This window comes from Herpailurus yagouaroundi, unplaced genomic scaffold, assembly GCF_014898765.1.
Source record: "Herpailurus yagouaroundi ecotype Mexico unplaced genomic scaffold, PumYag 246, whole genome shotgun sequence".
NCBI classification, from domain to species: domain Eukaryota; kingdom Metazoa; phylum Chordata; class Mammalia; order Carnivora; family Felidae; genus Herpailurus; species Herpailurus yagouaroundi.
The window spans coordinates 1,880,092-1,892,144 of NW_024412463.1; the positions used below are offsets into that span (position 1 = coordinate 1,880,092).

The 12,053-nt window shown below is 56.5% G+C and overlaps 1 protein-coding gene and 1 long non-coding RNA gene across 4 annotated transcripts in view; one reads left to right on the forward strand and one right to left on the reverse strand.

The window, feature by feature from the left end:
* The window catches only part of BCAS4 (breast carcinoma amplified sequence 4), a 60,712-nt gene extending 49,214 nt beyond the window's left edge, over positions 1-11,498 (forward strand). For 2 of the 3 annotated variants that reach the window (XM_040459655.1, XM_040459653.1), the window contains one exon: positions 10,948-11,498. In XM_040459655.1, the coding sequence (XP_040315589.1) occupies positions 10,948-11,073 (126 nt within the window). In that variant the 3' untranslated portion in view covers positions 11,074-11,498. The remainder of the gene's footprint in view (positions 1-10,947) is intronic. The other variant, XM_040459654.1, reaches the window with a different exon arrangement.
* LOC121019870 (uncharacterized) lies at positions 1,702-3,352 on the reverse strand. The gene is made up of 3 exons (XR_005785800.1): positions 3,103-3,352; positions 2,539-2,889; positions 1,702-2,280 (listed from the first exon to the last, which is right to left on the reverse strand). It is a non-coding gene; the product is annotated as an uncharacterized LOC121019870 (long non-coding RNA).
* Positions 11,499-12,053: the final 555 nt, after the last annotated feature.

Sequence of the window (12,053 nt, forward strand, 5' to 3'; positions counted from 1 at the left end):
TCCATCCACGTAGTTGCAAATGGCAAGATTTCATTCCTTTTGATTGCCGAGTAATACTCCATTGTATATATAGACCACATCTTCTTTATCCATTCATCCATCGATGGACATTTGGGCTCTTTCCATACTTTGGCTACTGTTGATCGTGCTGCCATAAACATGGGGGTGCACGTGCCCCTTCAAAACAGCACACCTGTATCCCTTGGATAAATACCTAGTAGTGCAACTGCTGAGTTGTAGGTAGTTCCATTTTCAATTTTTTGAGGAACCTCCAGACTGTTTTCCAGAGTGGCTACACCAGTTTGCACTCCCACCAACACTGCAAAAGAGATCCTCTTTCTCCGCATCCTCACCAGCATCTGTTGTTGCCTGAGCTGTTAATGTGAGCCATTCTGACAGGTATGCGGTGGTATCTCATTGTGGTTTTGACTTGTAGCTCCCTGATGATGAGTGAAGTTGAGCATTTTTTCATGTGTCAGTTGGCCATCTGGATGTCTTCTTTGGAGAAGCTTCTATTCATGTCTTTTTCCCATTTCTTCACTGGATTATTTGTTTTTTGGGTGTCGAGTTTGAGAAGTTCTTTAGAGATTTTGGATACTAACCCTTTATCTGATATATCCTCTGCAAATATCTTCCATGAGTGACCTTTCTGAGGCATGGAGACAACCGACCCTGGGAGCCCAGAGATCCTACAACATCTGCAGGCCCCCTTGTCAAAGCTTATTAAGAATTTCAGGGCAGCGATAGAGCATCAGAGCAAGTGCGGGCCTGTGTGTCTATGTGGATGGCACGCCCACGAGCCGGGCCCTGTCTGTCCCCTACAAGTGTCACGCCTTGAGTGAGGTCCTAAGCCTGCTGAGTCTCAGTTTCCACATCTGTGTAGCGGGATTTATAGTTACAGCCTCTGCACAGGATTGTCATGAGCAGTAATTCAGATAACATAAGGGTCAGTGGCTGTTATTATGACTGGTGATGTTGATATTATTTAGTAGCTCTTCTCTGTGCTGTTCCCTCAGTGCTTTGCATATGCTGCCACGGATGTGCTTTATTTTATTTATTTATTTATTTATTTATTTATTTATTTATTTAAACATTTTTAATGTTCATTTATTTTTGAGAGAGTATGCATGCATGTGAGCAGGGGAGGGGCAGAAGGAGAGGGAGACACAGAATGTGAGTGGGGGAGGGGCAGAGATTGGGACACAGAATCCGAAGCAGGCTCCAGGCTCCAAGCTGTCAGCAGAGAGCCCGACGCGGGGCTCAAACTCACGGACCTTGAGATCACGACCTGAGCCGAAGTCGGATGCTCAACTGACTGAGCCACCCAGGAGCCCCTAGCTTTCCATTTTTTTAAACAAGAAGCTTGAAATCCATCTTTTAAAGAGAAGAGGCATTTCATTCAAAAACTTGGGAACACAACCAGACGAAAGGAGCAAGAAACAGCACAGTGGAGGCCAAGCGGGATGCACCTGTGGGTCTGGGTTGGGCCCATTGGTGACCTTAGTGGCAGGGCCTGAAGACAGCGGTGAAGAGTCTCATTTTATTCTCACCATCACAAGGTACTTACTGGAGGATCAAGTTTCTTTTTTTTTTTTAATGTATTCTTTATTTTTTAATTTTTATTTGTTTATTTTGAGAGAGAGAGAGGGCACAAGCTGGGGAGGGGCAGGGAGAGAGGGAGAATCCCAAGCAGCACGGAGCCCGACGTGGGTCTCAATCTCAGGAACCGTGAGATCATGACCTGAGCCAAAACTGAGGGTCAGATGCTTAACCGACTGAACCACCCAGGCTCCCCGGATCGGATTTGTTTCTTAAGACAATCCCTCAGGCTGCTGTGCGGAGAATGGGTTAAGGGCAGAGCGGCCCCTGAGAGGTGGCACAGACAGGACACCAGTGGTGATGGGGAGAGGGGTTTGGGAGGAATTAGCAGAAGGGATTGAGGACCCGTGGGATGTGGGCGTCCAGTCTGGGCAGTGGGTGGGCCCCACAGTGAGTCTCACGACCGCTGAAAGCCTCAGTTTCCTCCTCCGTGCAAGGGCCTTCTGACACCCACGCGGAGCAGGTGCACAGTTAACCACACGCGTGTAAGTAGATGGCCATCGGACAGTTCTGTCAGTGGCTGTGTGATGATGAGCGGCAAAGGCCAAGTGACTCAGTGTCGAAACAGGACGACTCTGATGCAAACCATGAAGTGGAGGGGGAGCCGGGGGCTCCAGGAAGAGGGGCTCCGAGGGTGGAGCGGCCGGAGGGAGGAGGGGCCAAGCAGGCAACAGCGGAGCCCTGGCCATGGGGAGAGAGAGATCAGACTCTGGGTCAGGGGCTGGGCACCCCCGCCTCCCGCCCCGTTCGGTCTAGTTCTGGAGGAGGCTGTGACATGACTCCTCCCGCCGGCTGTCCTGTCTCCCCTCCCAGAGTGTGTGTGAGTTTGGATTTAGGAGCCGGTATCTTGCCAGAACCTCTAGGGGCTCCTCCTCTGCTAGTTTCCATGTTAACGCTTTTCCTCCAGCTAAAAGCAGAATCCACAGGGGAGCCACGAACCTTCTAGAGCCGCTGCCCAGGGTCAGCATCACCTATAGCGAGATTTCACCAGCTGGTCCCTCCTGCGAGGGCCTTCTGGGCGGGGGCTGCGCGCTGCGGGAGCCTCCAGCCCTGTTCCTCTGCCATCAGAGCCTCAGCAGCCCCCTCCTGCCACCGGCCGCTCTGGGTCACTGGGCTGGCAGGGGTTGGGGCTGGTGGCCCAGCTGGGTGGGAGGGCTCTGCCGTCTTGCAGGCATTGTGAGCCTGGCCAGTCCAGCGCTGCAGACGGGATTGGACACGCAGGGGCTGCTTGCAGAGAAGTGGGTGGAGCTCTGCTCACAGCTGTCAGAGCCTTCTGGAAGACTGGGGGCCCTGGAGCAAACACGGAACATTGCAGGCAGAGTAGCCAGGCGTGGCCTGACGTACAGAAGGCCCCAGGCCGGGACGGAGGAGGGAGGCTGGGACCAAGGGGGACGGTCCTGTGGGCTGGCTGTGGCAGGGGGCAGTGCCCACAGCCCAGGAGAGCCCGCTCTGATTCCCAGCTTGGCCTTTCACCGTCTGTGTGACCCTGGATGTGTGGCCTACCTTCTCTCCAAGCCTGCTCTTTGCTCCACAGGACGGGCACCGTCGCAGTGCCGGCCTCATGGGCTTCCGCAAGCTCCCGGGGAGACGGTGGGAAGGGCAGCGGCCGCTGGCGGTCCCCAGCCCGTGGGGCCCAGAGCAAGGGACTGGAAGCGACACCTTCTCCATCCAGGTCCTCGACAGCCCTGTGTCTCAGTGATGTGCCGTGAGCTTGGAGCCACTGCCGGCTCAGATGCCCCCCAGGGCTCGGCAGGTCCTGCGGACCAGTGAGTCAGGCCGGATGGGGGCGGTGGCGAACCGGACAGCACATGCCCTGTCTGCAGGGGCCAGCTCACGGCACCCCACAGGAATGCGCGCTCAGAGTGTCCAGATCGCTCCCTTCAAGAGAAATAGGAACTCAGTATTTATTTGAAACATCCCAGCTCTTCCCTGTTGGCAGCTAACTCGTTTTCAAATTCACACGAGCCAAACTGGCCGTGTCTGGGGGCCAGATGCTAAGCAAAGGCCACCAGTTTGTGATCTCCAAGTACGTTGAAGTCGGGGGCGTGGGGGCGGTTCCTGAGGTTGCTAAGGTTGGGAAGCAGGTGATAAAGGGACCTCCTGAGTCCTGCACTCAGAGCTCACCCCCCCGCCCCACTCAGTCCTGGGACTTTCTGTTGTCCTGGCTCCGTGCCGGGGCTGGGGGTCCTGGATTCAAATCTGTCTCTGCCAGTTCCCAGCTGAATATTTGGGCAAGTACCTCTCTGGCCCTCAGTTTCCTCTTCTGCAAAATGGAATTAGGGATACCTGCCTCTGTCGGCAGCTGCGAGAACAGATAGGCTGTGAATCCCTAGGGCCCATCATGGCCTGGGTGCCCAGAAAGTGCTCAACACCAGGTCGCTGTGGTTGTGGAGAGGCCAGGGGCTTGGTCTGTGCAGATAGGGCTGTTTCTTCTGTCCGTTGCTTCCCCCCAGCCCCCAAATACGTTCTATAATTTTTTTTTAATTTTTTTTCAACGTTTATTTATTTTTGGGACAGAGAGAGACAGAGCATGAACGGGGGAGGGGCAGAGAGAGAGGGAGACACAGAATCGGAAACAGGCTCCAGGCTCCGAGCCATCAGCCCAGAGCCCGAGGCGGGGCTTGAACTCCCGGACCGCGAGATCGTGACCTGGCCGAAGTCGGACGCTTAACCGACTGCGCCACCCAGGCGCCCCTATAATTTTAGAATTAGTGACAGGTTTCTGTGATAACACAGAGAGTTCCCATGTACCCCTCACCCGGTTTCCCTCGTTGTTAATATCTGATTTTACTGTGGTGCAGTCACAGTCAGGAGACCGACGTCAATGGATTGCTTGCTAATAACTAAGCTGCACGGTTTATTCAGACTCTGCTAGTTTTTCCCTGGTGTCCTTTCATTTTTTTTTTCAACTTTTTTTTTTTTTATTATTATTTTTTTTTATTTTTGAGACAGAGAGAGACAGAGCATGAACGGGGGAGGGGCAGAGAGAGAGAGGGAGACACAGAATCGGAAACAGGCTCCAGGCTCTGAGCCATCAGCCCAGAGCCCGACGCGGGGCTCGAACTCACGGACCCCGAGATCGTGACCTGGCTGAAGTCGGACGCTTAACCGACTGTGCCACCCAGGCGCCCCAGCCTGGTGTCCTTTTCTGTCCCAGGATGTCATCCAAGACACAAACCGTACTCTATTTAGTCACCTTGCCTCCTCAGCTGCCTCTGGTCTATGACACCTTCTCCGACTTTCCTTGTTTTTGATGACCTGGACAGTTTTGAGGAATATGGGTTAAGTAGTTTGCACAATATCCCTCTGTTAGGGCTGATCTGATGTTTTTCTTGTGGTTCGATTGGGCTTACGGGTTTGGGGAGGAAGACCACAGAGGTGAGGTGACTTCGCGTCACATCCAGGGCACAAGCTGTCCACAAGATGTATCGATGACGGTGTTGACCTTGACCCCCGGACTGAGTGGTGTTTGCCAGGTTTTTCCTGAGCAGTTAGTTTTCCTCCTTTTCACATTCTGCTCTTTGAAAGCAAATGGCTGAGTGCAGCCCCATCAAGGGGAGGGCCAGCTAAGCCCGAGCTCCCGGAGGGGGGCAGTTCATGCAGAAGCCAATGGGAAATCTTTGATGTCATTTGGAATTAGTTTGAGATTCGTATCTCTCCTCTGTCTGTCTTTACGTCTAGCAGTTTTCACTTTATTTTTTTCTTTTTTGAGATCACTGTATTTCATTGTCTGAACAACTTGGGTTGAGTCTTGTTTCCACCCATTTAACTATCTGCTTGGCCTTGAGTGACTCACTGTCAAAGGGGGTGATGATGAGAATAAGGCAGCCTGTGTCAGGCTGCGTTCGGAAGCCTGACCAAAGTGGTTTAACCAAATAGGGTTTGTGTTTTGTGACACAAAACACATGACAAGTGGTCTTCATGTGACAAGAAGCCCTGAGTGGCCAGTGGAGCCGATGGGGCTTCTCAGGGAGGCTACTGGGGACCCAGGCTTTTCCTGGCTGCTGGTCTGCTATCCTTAGCATGTGTCTCTTATCCTCATGGTCCCAAGGTGGCTGCAGCACCTCCAGCATCACTGCTGTGCTCCAAACAGGACTCCGTGAAATCGATAGCATTATCCCCATTTTACAGAGAGGAAAGGGAGGCTCAAAAGGAGAAAGCCCTACTTAAAGAGGCTGTGAGGGTCACAGACAATGAGTGTAGCCTGGGCACAGTAGGTGTAATGATTGTTTTCTCAGTGGGAGGTACCTCTCCCAAGGCCCTCAAGCTGGGAGGGCCTGGTGACCTGGGGGGAGGAGTGTGGGCCTCTGGGCACCTGAGCTCCTGCGCAAGGTCAACCTGGGGCCTCAGCCCCCCAGGGGTTGACCAGGCTCTGGGGCTGACCCTGTGTTCCTCAGAACCCAGCCCCTGAGTGGGGATGCCATGTGGCCTGCTGCTTCTGGTGGGGTGGGGGGTAGGGGTGCGGGGATGCTGGGTGGGGTAGGACAGGCTGGAGGTGCAGTGATGGCCCAAGAACAGCCAACCAAATAGCACAGAGTTCTGGGACAGTCGGCAAGGTGGGCCTGCCCCTGAGTCCTACAGGCCGTGTGGTGACTCAGTGCCCATTGAATGGGAGCCACAGGGAAGGATTTGTTGTCCTGATCTATTGATTCAGGGGCAAACCATGACTGGGGGTCCAAATCTGGCCTGCCTCCATTTTTGTAAATAAAGTTTTATTGGCACGCAACCATGCTGTTAGTTTACATATTATCTGTGGCTGCTGTTGTGCTACAAGGGCGGAGTTGAGTAGTTGCCATAGCGACCATGTGGCTTGCAAAGCCTAAAGTATTTTCTGTCTGGCCCTTCACAGAACAAGTTTGCAGACCCTGGCCTGAACAGAAAGCAGGCCAGGATTAGGAATGTGCATTTAGGGCTTCCCAAGAGGGAGATACAAGGCGGGCCAGGACTTCCAAGGGGCTGTGGGGATTTCTGGAAACAAGTGGGCTGGTGGTAGAGGACAAGCTAAGGCCCTGGGGTGGGTGAGCTTAGCTTTAGAAGACAGTGATCTGCCCTGAACCCAGTGCTGCAGCAGCCATTTGGCAGGGGCGGGGGGGGGGGGGGGCTGTTGTCAGAAAAGAAGCTTTCCAGGGTGGTCATCTTTGGGGTTTCTGCCGGAAGCAGCAGGATATAGAAATGGTGAAGTGGCCACGAGCGATCTGGGGCCCCGGGAGAGTGTACCCCCTGTTCCTCAGCTCAGCCACCCAGAGCCACGAGGAACTGTGGGCCCAGTGCTGCCAGATCATCTGATTTTCCGAGAGAAGCTGGCAGTCTGGTTTTCATGAGAAATCTCCTGATTTGTTACATGTTTGCAATTAATTCCTTTTTTTTTTTTTTTTTTAAATCATGAAGCAGACCAAGCGCATATCCGTCTGGTGTGTGGGCTCCAGGTTTGAGAACTCCGGTGTCCAGGGTGGAAGTGAGGATTCTGGAATGTGGGTAGACTGGGGAGAGCAGGCCAGGCCCAGCGCCTTAAGCCAGCAGGCTGGAGCTCTGAGCTCCCGCTGGGGGCAGTGGGGGTTGGGGGGGGGGGGACCAGGGAGGGAGACTCAGAGGGGGCGGGGCAGAGTCTTGGAGCTGCAGTGTCAGATTTCCGCATCTCCCAACCGATCCCAGGCTGGTGGAACATTCCTGCCAGCGGGCTGGGAGCTGGGGAGCCAGGAGGTGGACACTCCTCTTTGCTCACCTGGAAGCCCCCGGAGGGGAATCTTATTACCAGCTGTAGAGGGAGGGGTGGGAGGTGGAGGTCTCTGAGGTCCCCTCCGAGGACTGAGATTCTCAACGGTTTGGGTTTGCTGCTCTGTCCCCAAAGACCTGGGTCCTGTCTGATGATGGGCAAAGGCTGGGCTTAGAACTAGACAGGCCTGGTTGGACTCAGCTCCCTGGTCCCCTGGCTCCTGCCACTTCTGGGACATGGGGATGACCCCAGTTTTGCAGGTTGCCATGGGAATCCGGGGGAAAATGGGTGTGAGGGGCTGGGCTTCTGTGGCGTCCTGACATGCCTGTGATTGGGGGCCTGGCCTCTAGGATGTGGTCTCTTCTTCCTGGCAGCAGCTGGGGCGTCTGGCTGGTTTCAGCCTCACACTCCAGCCCTTACCTGCTGATTCAAGCCACTGGCTCCCCTGGGGGTTCCTGGTTTCAGGACACCTGGTTGCAAGTGACAACAACCCAGGTCATCTTGGCTTAAGCAAAAAAGAGGCTTCCGCGGCCCATGGACGGGAAATGTCCCAGGGAAACTGTAGCCTCAGGCAGTAACGGATTCAGGTGCCCGAATGATATCGTCAGGACCTTGTCCCAGCTCTGCTTCCCCTGCTGGCTTCAATCCCAGGCAGGTCCTGCGCTGTGGTGGCAGCGGTGGCCCTCAGGCTCACAGCCATCCACTCTGGAACTTGGGGGCCGGGAAGCAGGGAGAGCATCCCTGTCTCAGCAGTGAAGGTCTCAAGGCTGCCGGCTGCCGGCCACAGGCTCAGCCCTCCACCAGTCACGGCTGGGGTGGGTCAGGCCTCCACCCCGCCCCCACTGGAGCCGTAGGGTGGGCACGGGCACAAGTGACCGGCAAGAAGATCGAGACTGGGCGGTGGAGATTAGAGGGCCCGTGCCCGTACCATGCCCCCCCTACTCTCCAAGAGTTGTGCCCTGAGCCACAGGGGGCCCCCTGGGCTCATCATAGGCCGTCCCTGTGACTTCAGGCTCAGTTCTCCAACCAGCTATGAGTCACCGTCCCACACTTGCCCACGTGCTCCAAGATGTTGGCAGGGGTTTGGTCCAGGGCTGCTGGGAGGCTCTTATGATGACTTCTCCTTGATCCTGTCTTAATTATATTGATTTTCTCCCTTTTTTGGAAGTCTGTCTCCTTGAAGGAGGAGACAGAAGCCCCATCTCTCACAGGGATGCTTTACCCATTCAGAAACACCCCCCCCCCCTTGAATGGTAGGACTATTTCAAAAAGAATAGGGGATCAGGATGAGGCCACATGACTGGGTCAGGACACTGGCTCCGGCTCGGCCAGTGACCCCTCACGGGTCCCTTCCCTTGCCTGTGACCAGGGGGTCAGGAGAAGGGACCTCTCTCTTCATGATCACAAAATGCTCTTTGGCCCCCATGCGTCAGGTGAGGGAGCGGGTCTTTGAGCTGTCATTGTTCGCCCATTTTCTAGATACTACGACGGCCAGCGCTCAGAGGAAATGGGGTGAAGAGATTCTAAGCCTCTGGGCTATCCCCAGACTGCATCCCCCAGGCTGCGAGACGTATCTTGGGGTTCGTTTCCCAGTTGTGCTCTGGTCACAGAGCTATCAGAGGACTTGCTTCCCATTCAGGGGGGCAGGGGACGGCCCAGGAAGGAGCTAGAGAAAGGAGGCAGGGGATAGGCCTGGGCCCCAAGTACCCCCAAGTAGGCTGAGCCAAGAATGGCGACGCGGGGCTGCCGGACAGAATGTTCTGTTGCCCTTCTGTGAGGCTGGCCCTTGGCCAAGGTGAACTGCATTTTCCAGGTATGGTGGCACAGGGAGGGAGGTAGTCCTTACACCCCGAGCACATTCCATCTTATTGGAAATACTTTGATGGTTTCCTTCTGCAGAGAAAGAGGGTTCGGTGTGGGGGGACGTTCAGGGCTTTGGGGCTTCGACATGAGAATCTGTCCACTTCCGCCCTAAGCCTGACTGCTCACCTTTAGGGGACACTGGCCACAGCCCCCTCCCTGGTCCCCTCTTTCCCTTCATTTCTGCTCTTTCTAAAACACATACCGAACTCCACACACACATTCCCGGTTAGTGACTTAAATGGCTCCCTGGTCTCTTGGGATGAAGTTCTTGGCATGGCTTCCAAGAGCCCATGTGGTCTGGCCTTGGTTTATAGCCTCATCGCTGTCCACACCCTGACCTGGCCCCATTCCGGACTGAGCCCCTGGAGTCCCCAGGTCTGCCCCCCGCCTCCTGCCACAGCGTGTGACATGCTCTTGTCTCAGCCTGGAGGCCCCATCCTGGAAGCAGGGAGTTTCAAGCCTCTGGAAACCTCCCCGACCCCCCAGGAGGAGTTGGGCCACCTCTGGGTTCTACAGGTGCCCATGCCGTCCCACCATTAGCCATCACGCGGCGGTGGTGTTCCGTGGGTTCCTTTGTCTCTCCCGTCAGTGAGCCCGGGATGTGGGCAGAAGGGGCCTGGCTGGTGCGGGTGCTCGGGACGTGGTGGTGGAGTCCGGCGGACGCCTGGAGGACATGGGACCCCCTTGATCCTTGGTTTCCCCGCCTCCACGATGGGGATGGCGGTCAGGGCGTCACTGTGGGGAACAAGTGTGCGGGGAGGCTGAGTGTGCATCAGCGTGGTGCGGGGCACACGCGGGCGTTGGGCTTTGGGAGAGCTGTGGCTGGCGGGGAGCCAGAGCCCCCACCCGCTGCCCCCGCCCCTGCACCTGCAGACCCGCCCGAGCTGGGTCTCAGCTTGGGGTCCAGGAGACCGGACGCTCCAGGGAGGTGTGGGGGGAAACCGGGAGAGTGGTGAGAGGGACCCCCGCTCCTCCCTCTGCGCCCCTGAGCCCCGTGCACCTGCCCGTCTGCCAGCGGAGCCCGGCCCCCCTCCTCCTGAGGGCTCAGAGGCCTCGTCATAGAATCAGCCCCGGCTCTGCAGGAGAGTCCTCTGGGGGCTTGGAAATACCCCCGTGCTAGGCCACGCCCCAAACCAGTGTCATCAGACTCAGGGTGGGGGGCCCCCAAGGCAGAAGTTCTGTTTGACCCGGTCCTCGGTGAAACTAGGGTTTCACCCTGAGAACGGGTCTCACCAACCAGAGCTTGGGGAGGGCTGCTTCATGGGAAATCTCTTCTCCCCTCCCTTCTCAACAAAAATCCACACCAGAAATAAGCGAGCACTTCTTAAAATGTTTTTTGTTTTTTGTTTTTTTTTTTTAAAGTAACACATTCATATGGCACCAGCTTGAGGCGGCACAGATGGGGACCCGGGGCAGGAATGCGCAGCCTGCCCCCCAGTCGCCCAGCAGCAGGCCCTGGGCTGGGCTGGGCTGGGGCGGGTGGGAAGGGGGGGTGCACCGAGCTCCTGTGCACACACGTGTGGAGGGACCCCCGCCTCGCACCAGGGACACCTGCTTTCTCGGTCACTCTCCGTCACAACCTGGCCCTGCCTGTCCGTGTCCGTGGGGGCCAGCGTTGGCTCTCACGGGCAGTGCCCCCCAAGCATCCTGGAGTCTTTGTCCCGCGGGCCACGTCCCCTGCAGGATGCATCCGGTCCCACAACTGGACCTCTCTGGTCACAGAACAAGTGCGCTGAATGGCTCACGGGGTACCCCGCTTTCTGTCGTTCCAGAAGTCGTCCACGCCGGCACCCCTGCCCTTCGAGCTGCCCGCGCTGTACCGGACGGAGGACTACTTCCCCGGGGACGCAGGGGACGCGCCCAGGACCCCCAGTCGCCGCCGCCACAGGCGCGTGTGAGCTCTGCCGTCGGGTCGTCGGAAAGCAACAGTGCGTGCGTGCGGCGGCTCGGGTTTTCTGGTCTTCTCGCTGTGCATTTGTGTTTTTCAGTTTCCTCTCTCGCTTCATGTGAAATGGCGGGGTTCGGAGAAGCATCTGGAGCCCCCACGCGTGCCACGCTGAGCCAGCCGGCGGTTCCCACCTGGGTCGGGCCTGCCTGGTGTCCTGGGACGGGGCGCGTGGGTCTCGGGAGCTTCGGGCCTCCGGGACCGGGGACTCGATCTCCCTGTCGGTCTGTGCCCTGCTTTGCGTGGGCATCATGGGGGATGGGGGGCGCTCCTTCACCAGGGTGCGTGGCTCCAGGTCTGTCTGTGGTGGGTAGTTTGGCTGCCAAGCCCCGTGCCCACGGGCCTGTGAATCATCTCAATAAAGGTGTCAAGAGCTCATGTGTGGTCTGGGTGCAAATGTCCTCTGGAAGGGAGCACCTGCCCCCTAGGCCAGCCTGCCCCTCCCACTCTGCTCCTCAGGGAGCCCTGCCTGAGGGGAGGGGGCGGCGGTGGTCATCAGAGTCCCAGTAAGAGTGGAGAGGTCACGGGGCGCCTGGGTGGCTCAGTCGGTGAAGCGTGGGACTCTTGATTTCGGCTCAGGTCATGATCTCACTATTGGAGTTCAAGCCCTGCACAGGGCTCTGTGCTGAGGATGGGAGCCTGCTTGGGGATTCTCTGTCTCCCTTTCTCTCTGCTCCTACCCCACTTGCTCGCTATCTCTCTCTCTCGCTCGCTCTCTCTCTCTCAAAATAAATAAACTTAAAAAACAATTTTTTTAAATTAAAAACAAAAAAGGGTGGGGCTCCTGGGTGGCTCAGTCAGTTAAGCATCGGAATCTTCGCTTCAGCTCAGATCATGATCTCAGGTTCATGAGACTGAGCCCCACGTCGGGCTCTTTGCTGATCGAGGAGTCTGCTTGGGATTCTGTCTCTCCCTCTCTCTGCCTATCCCCTG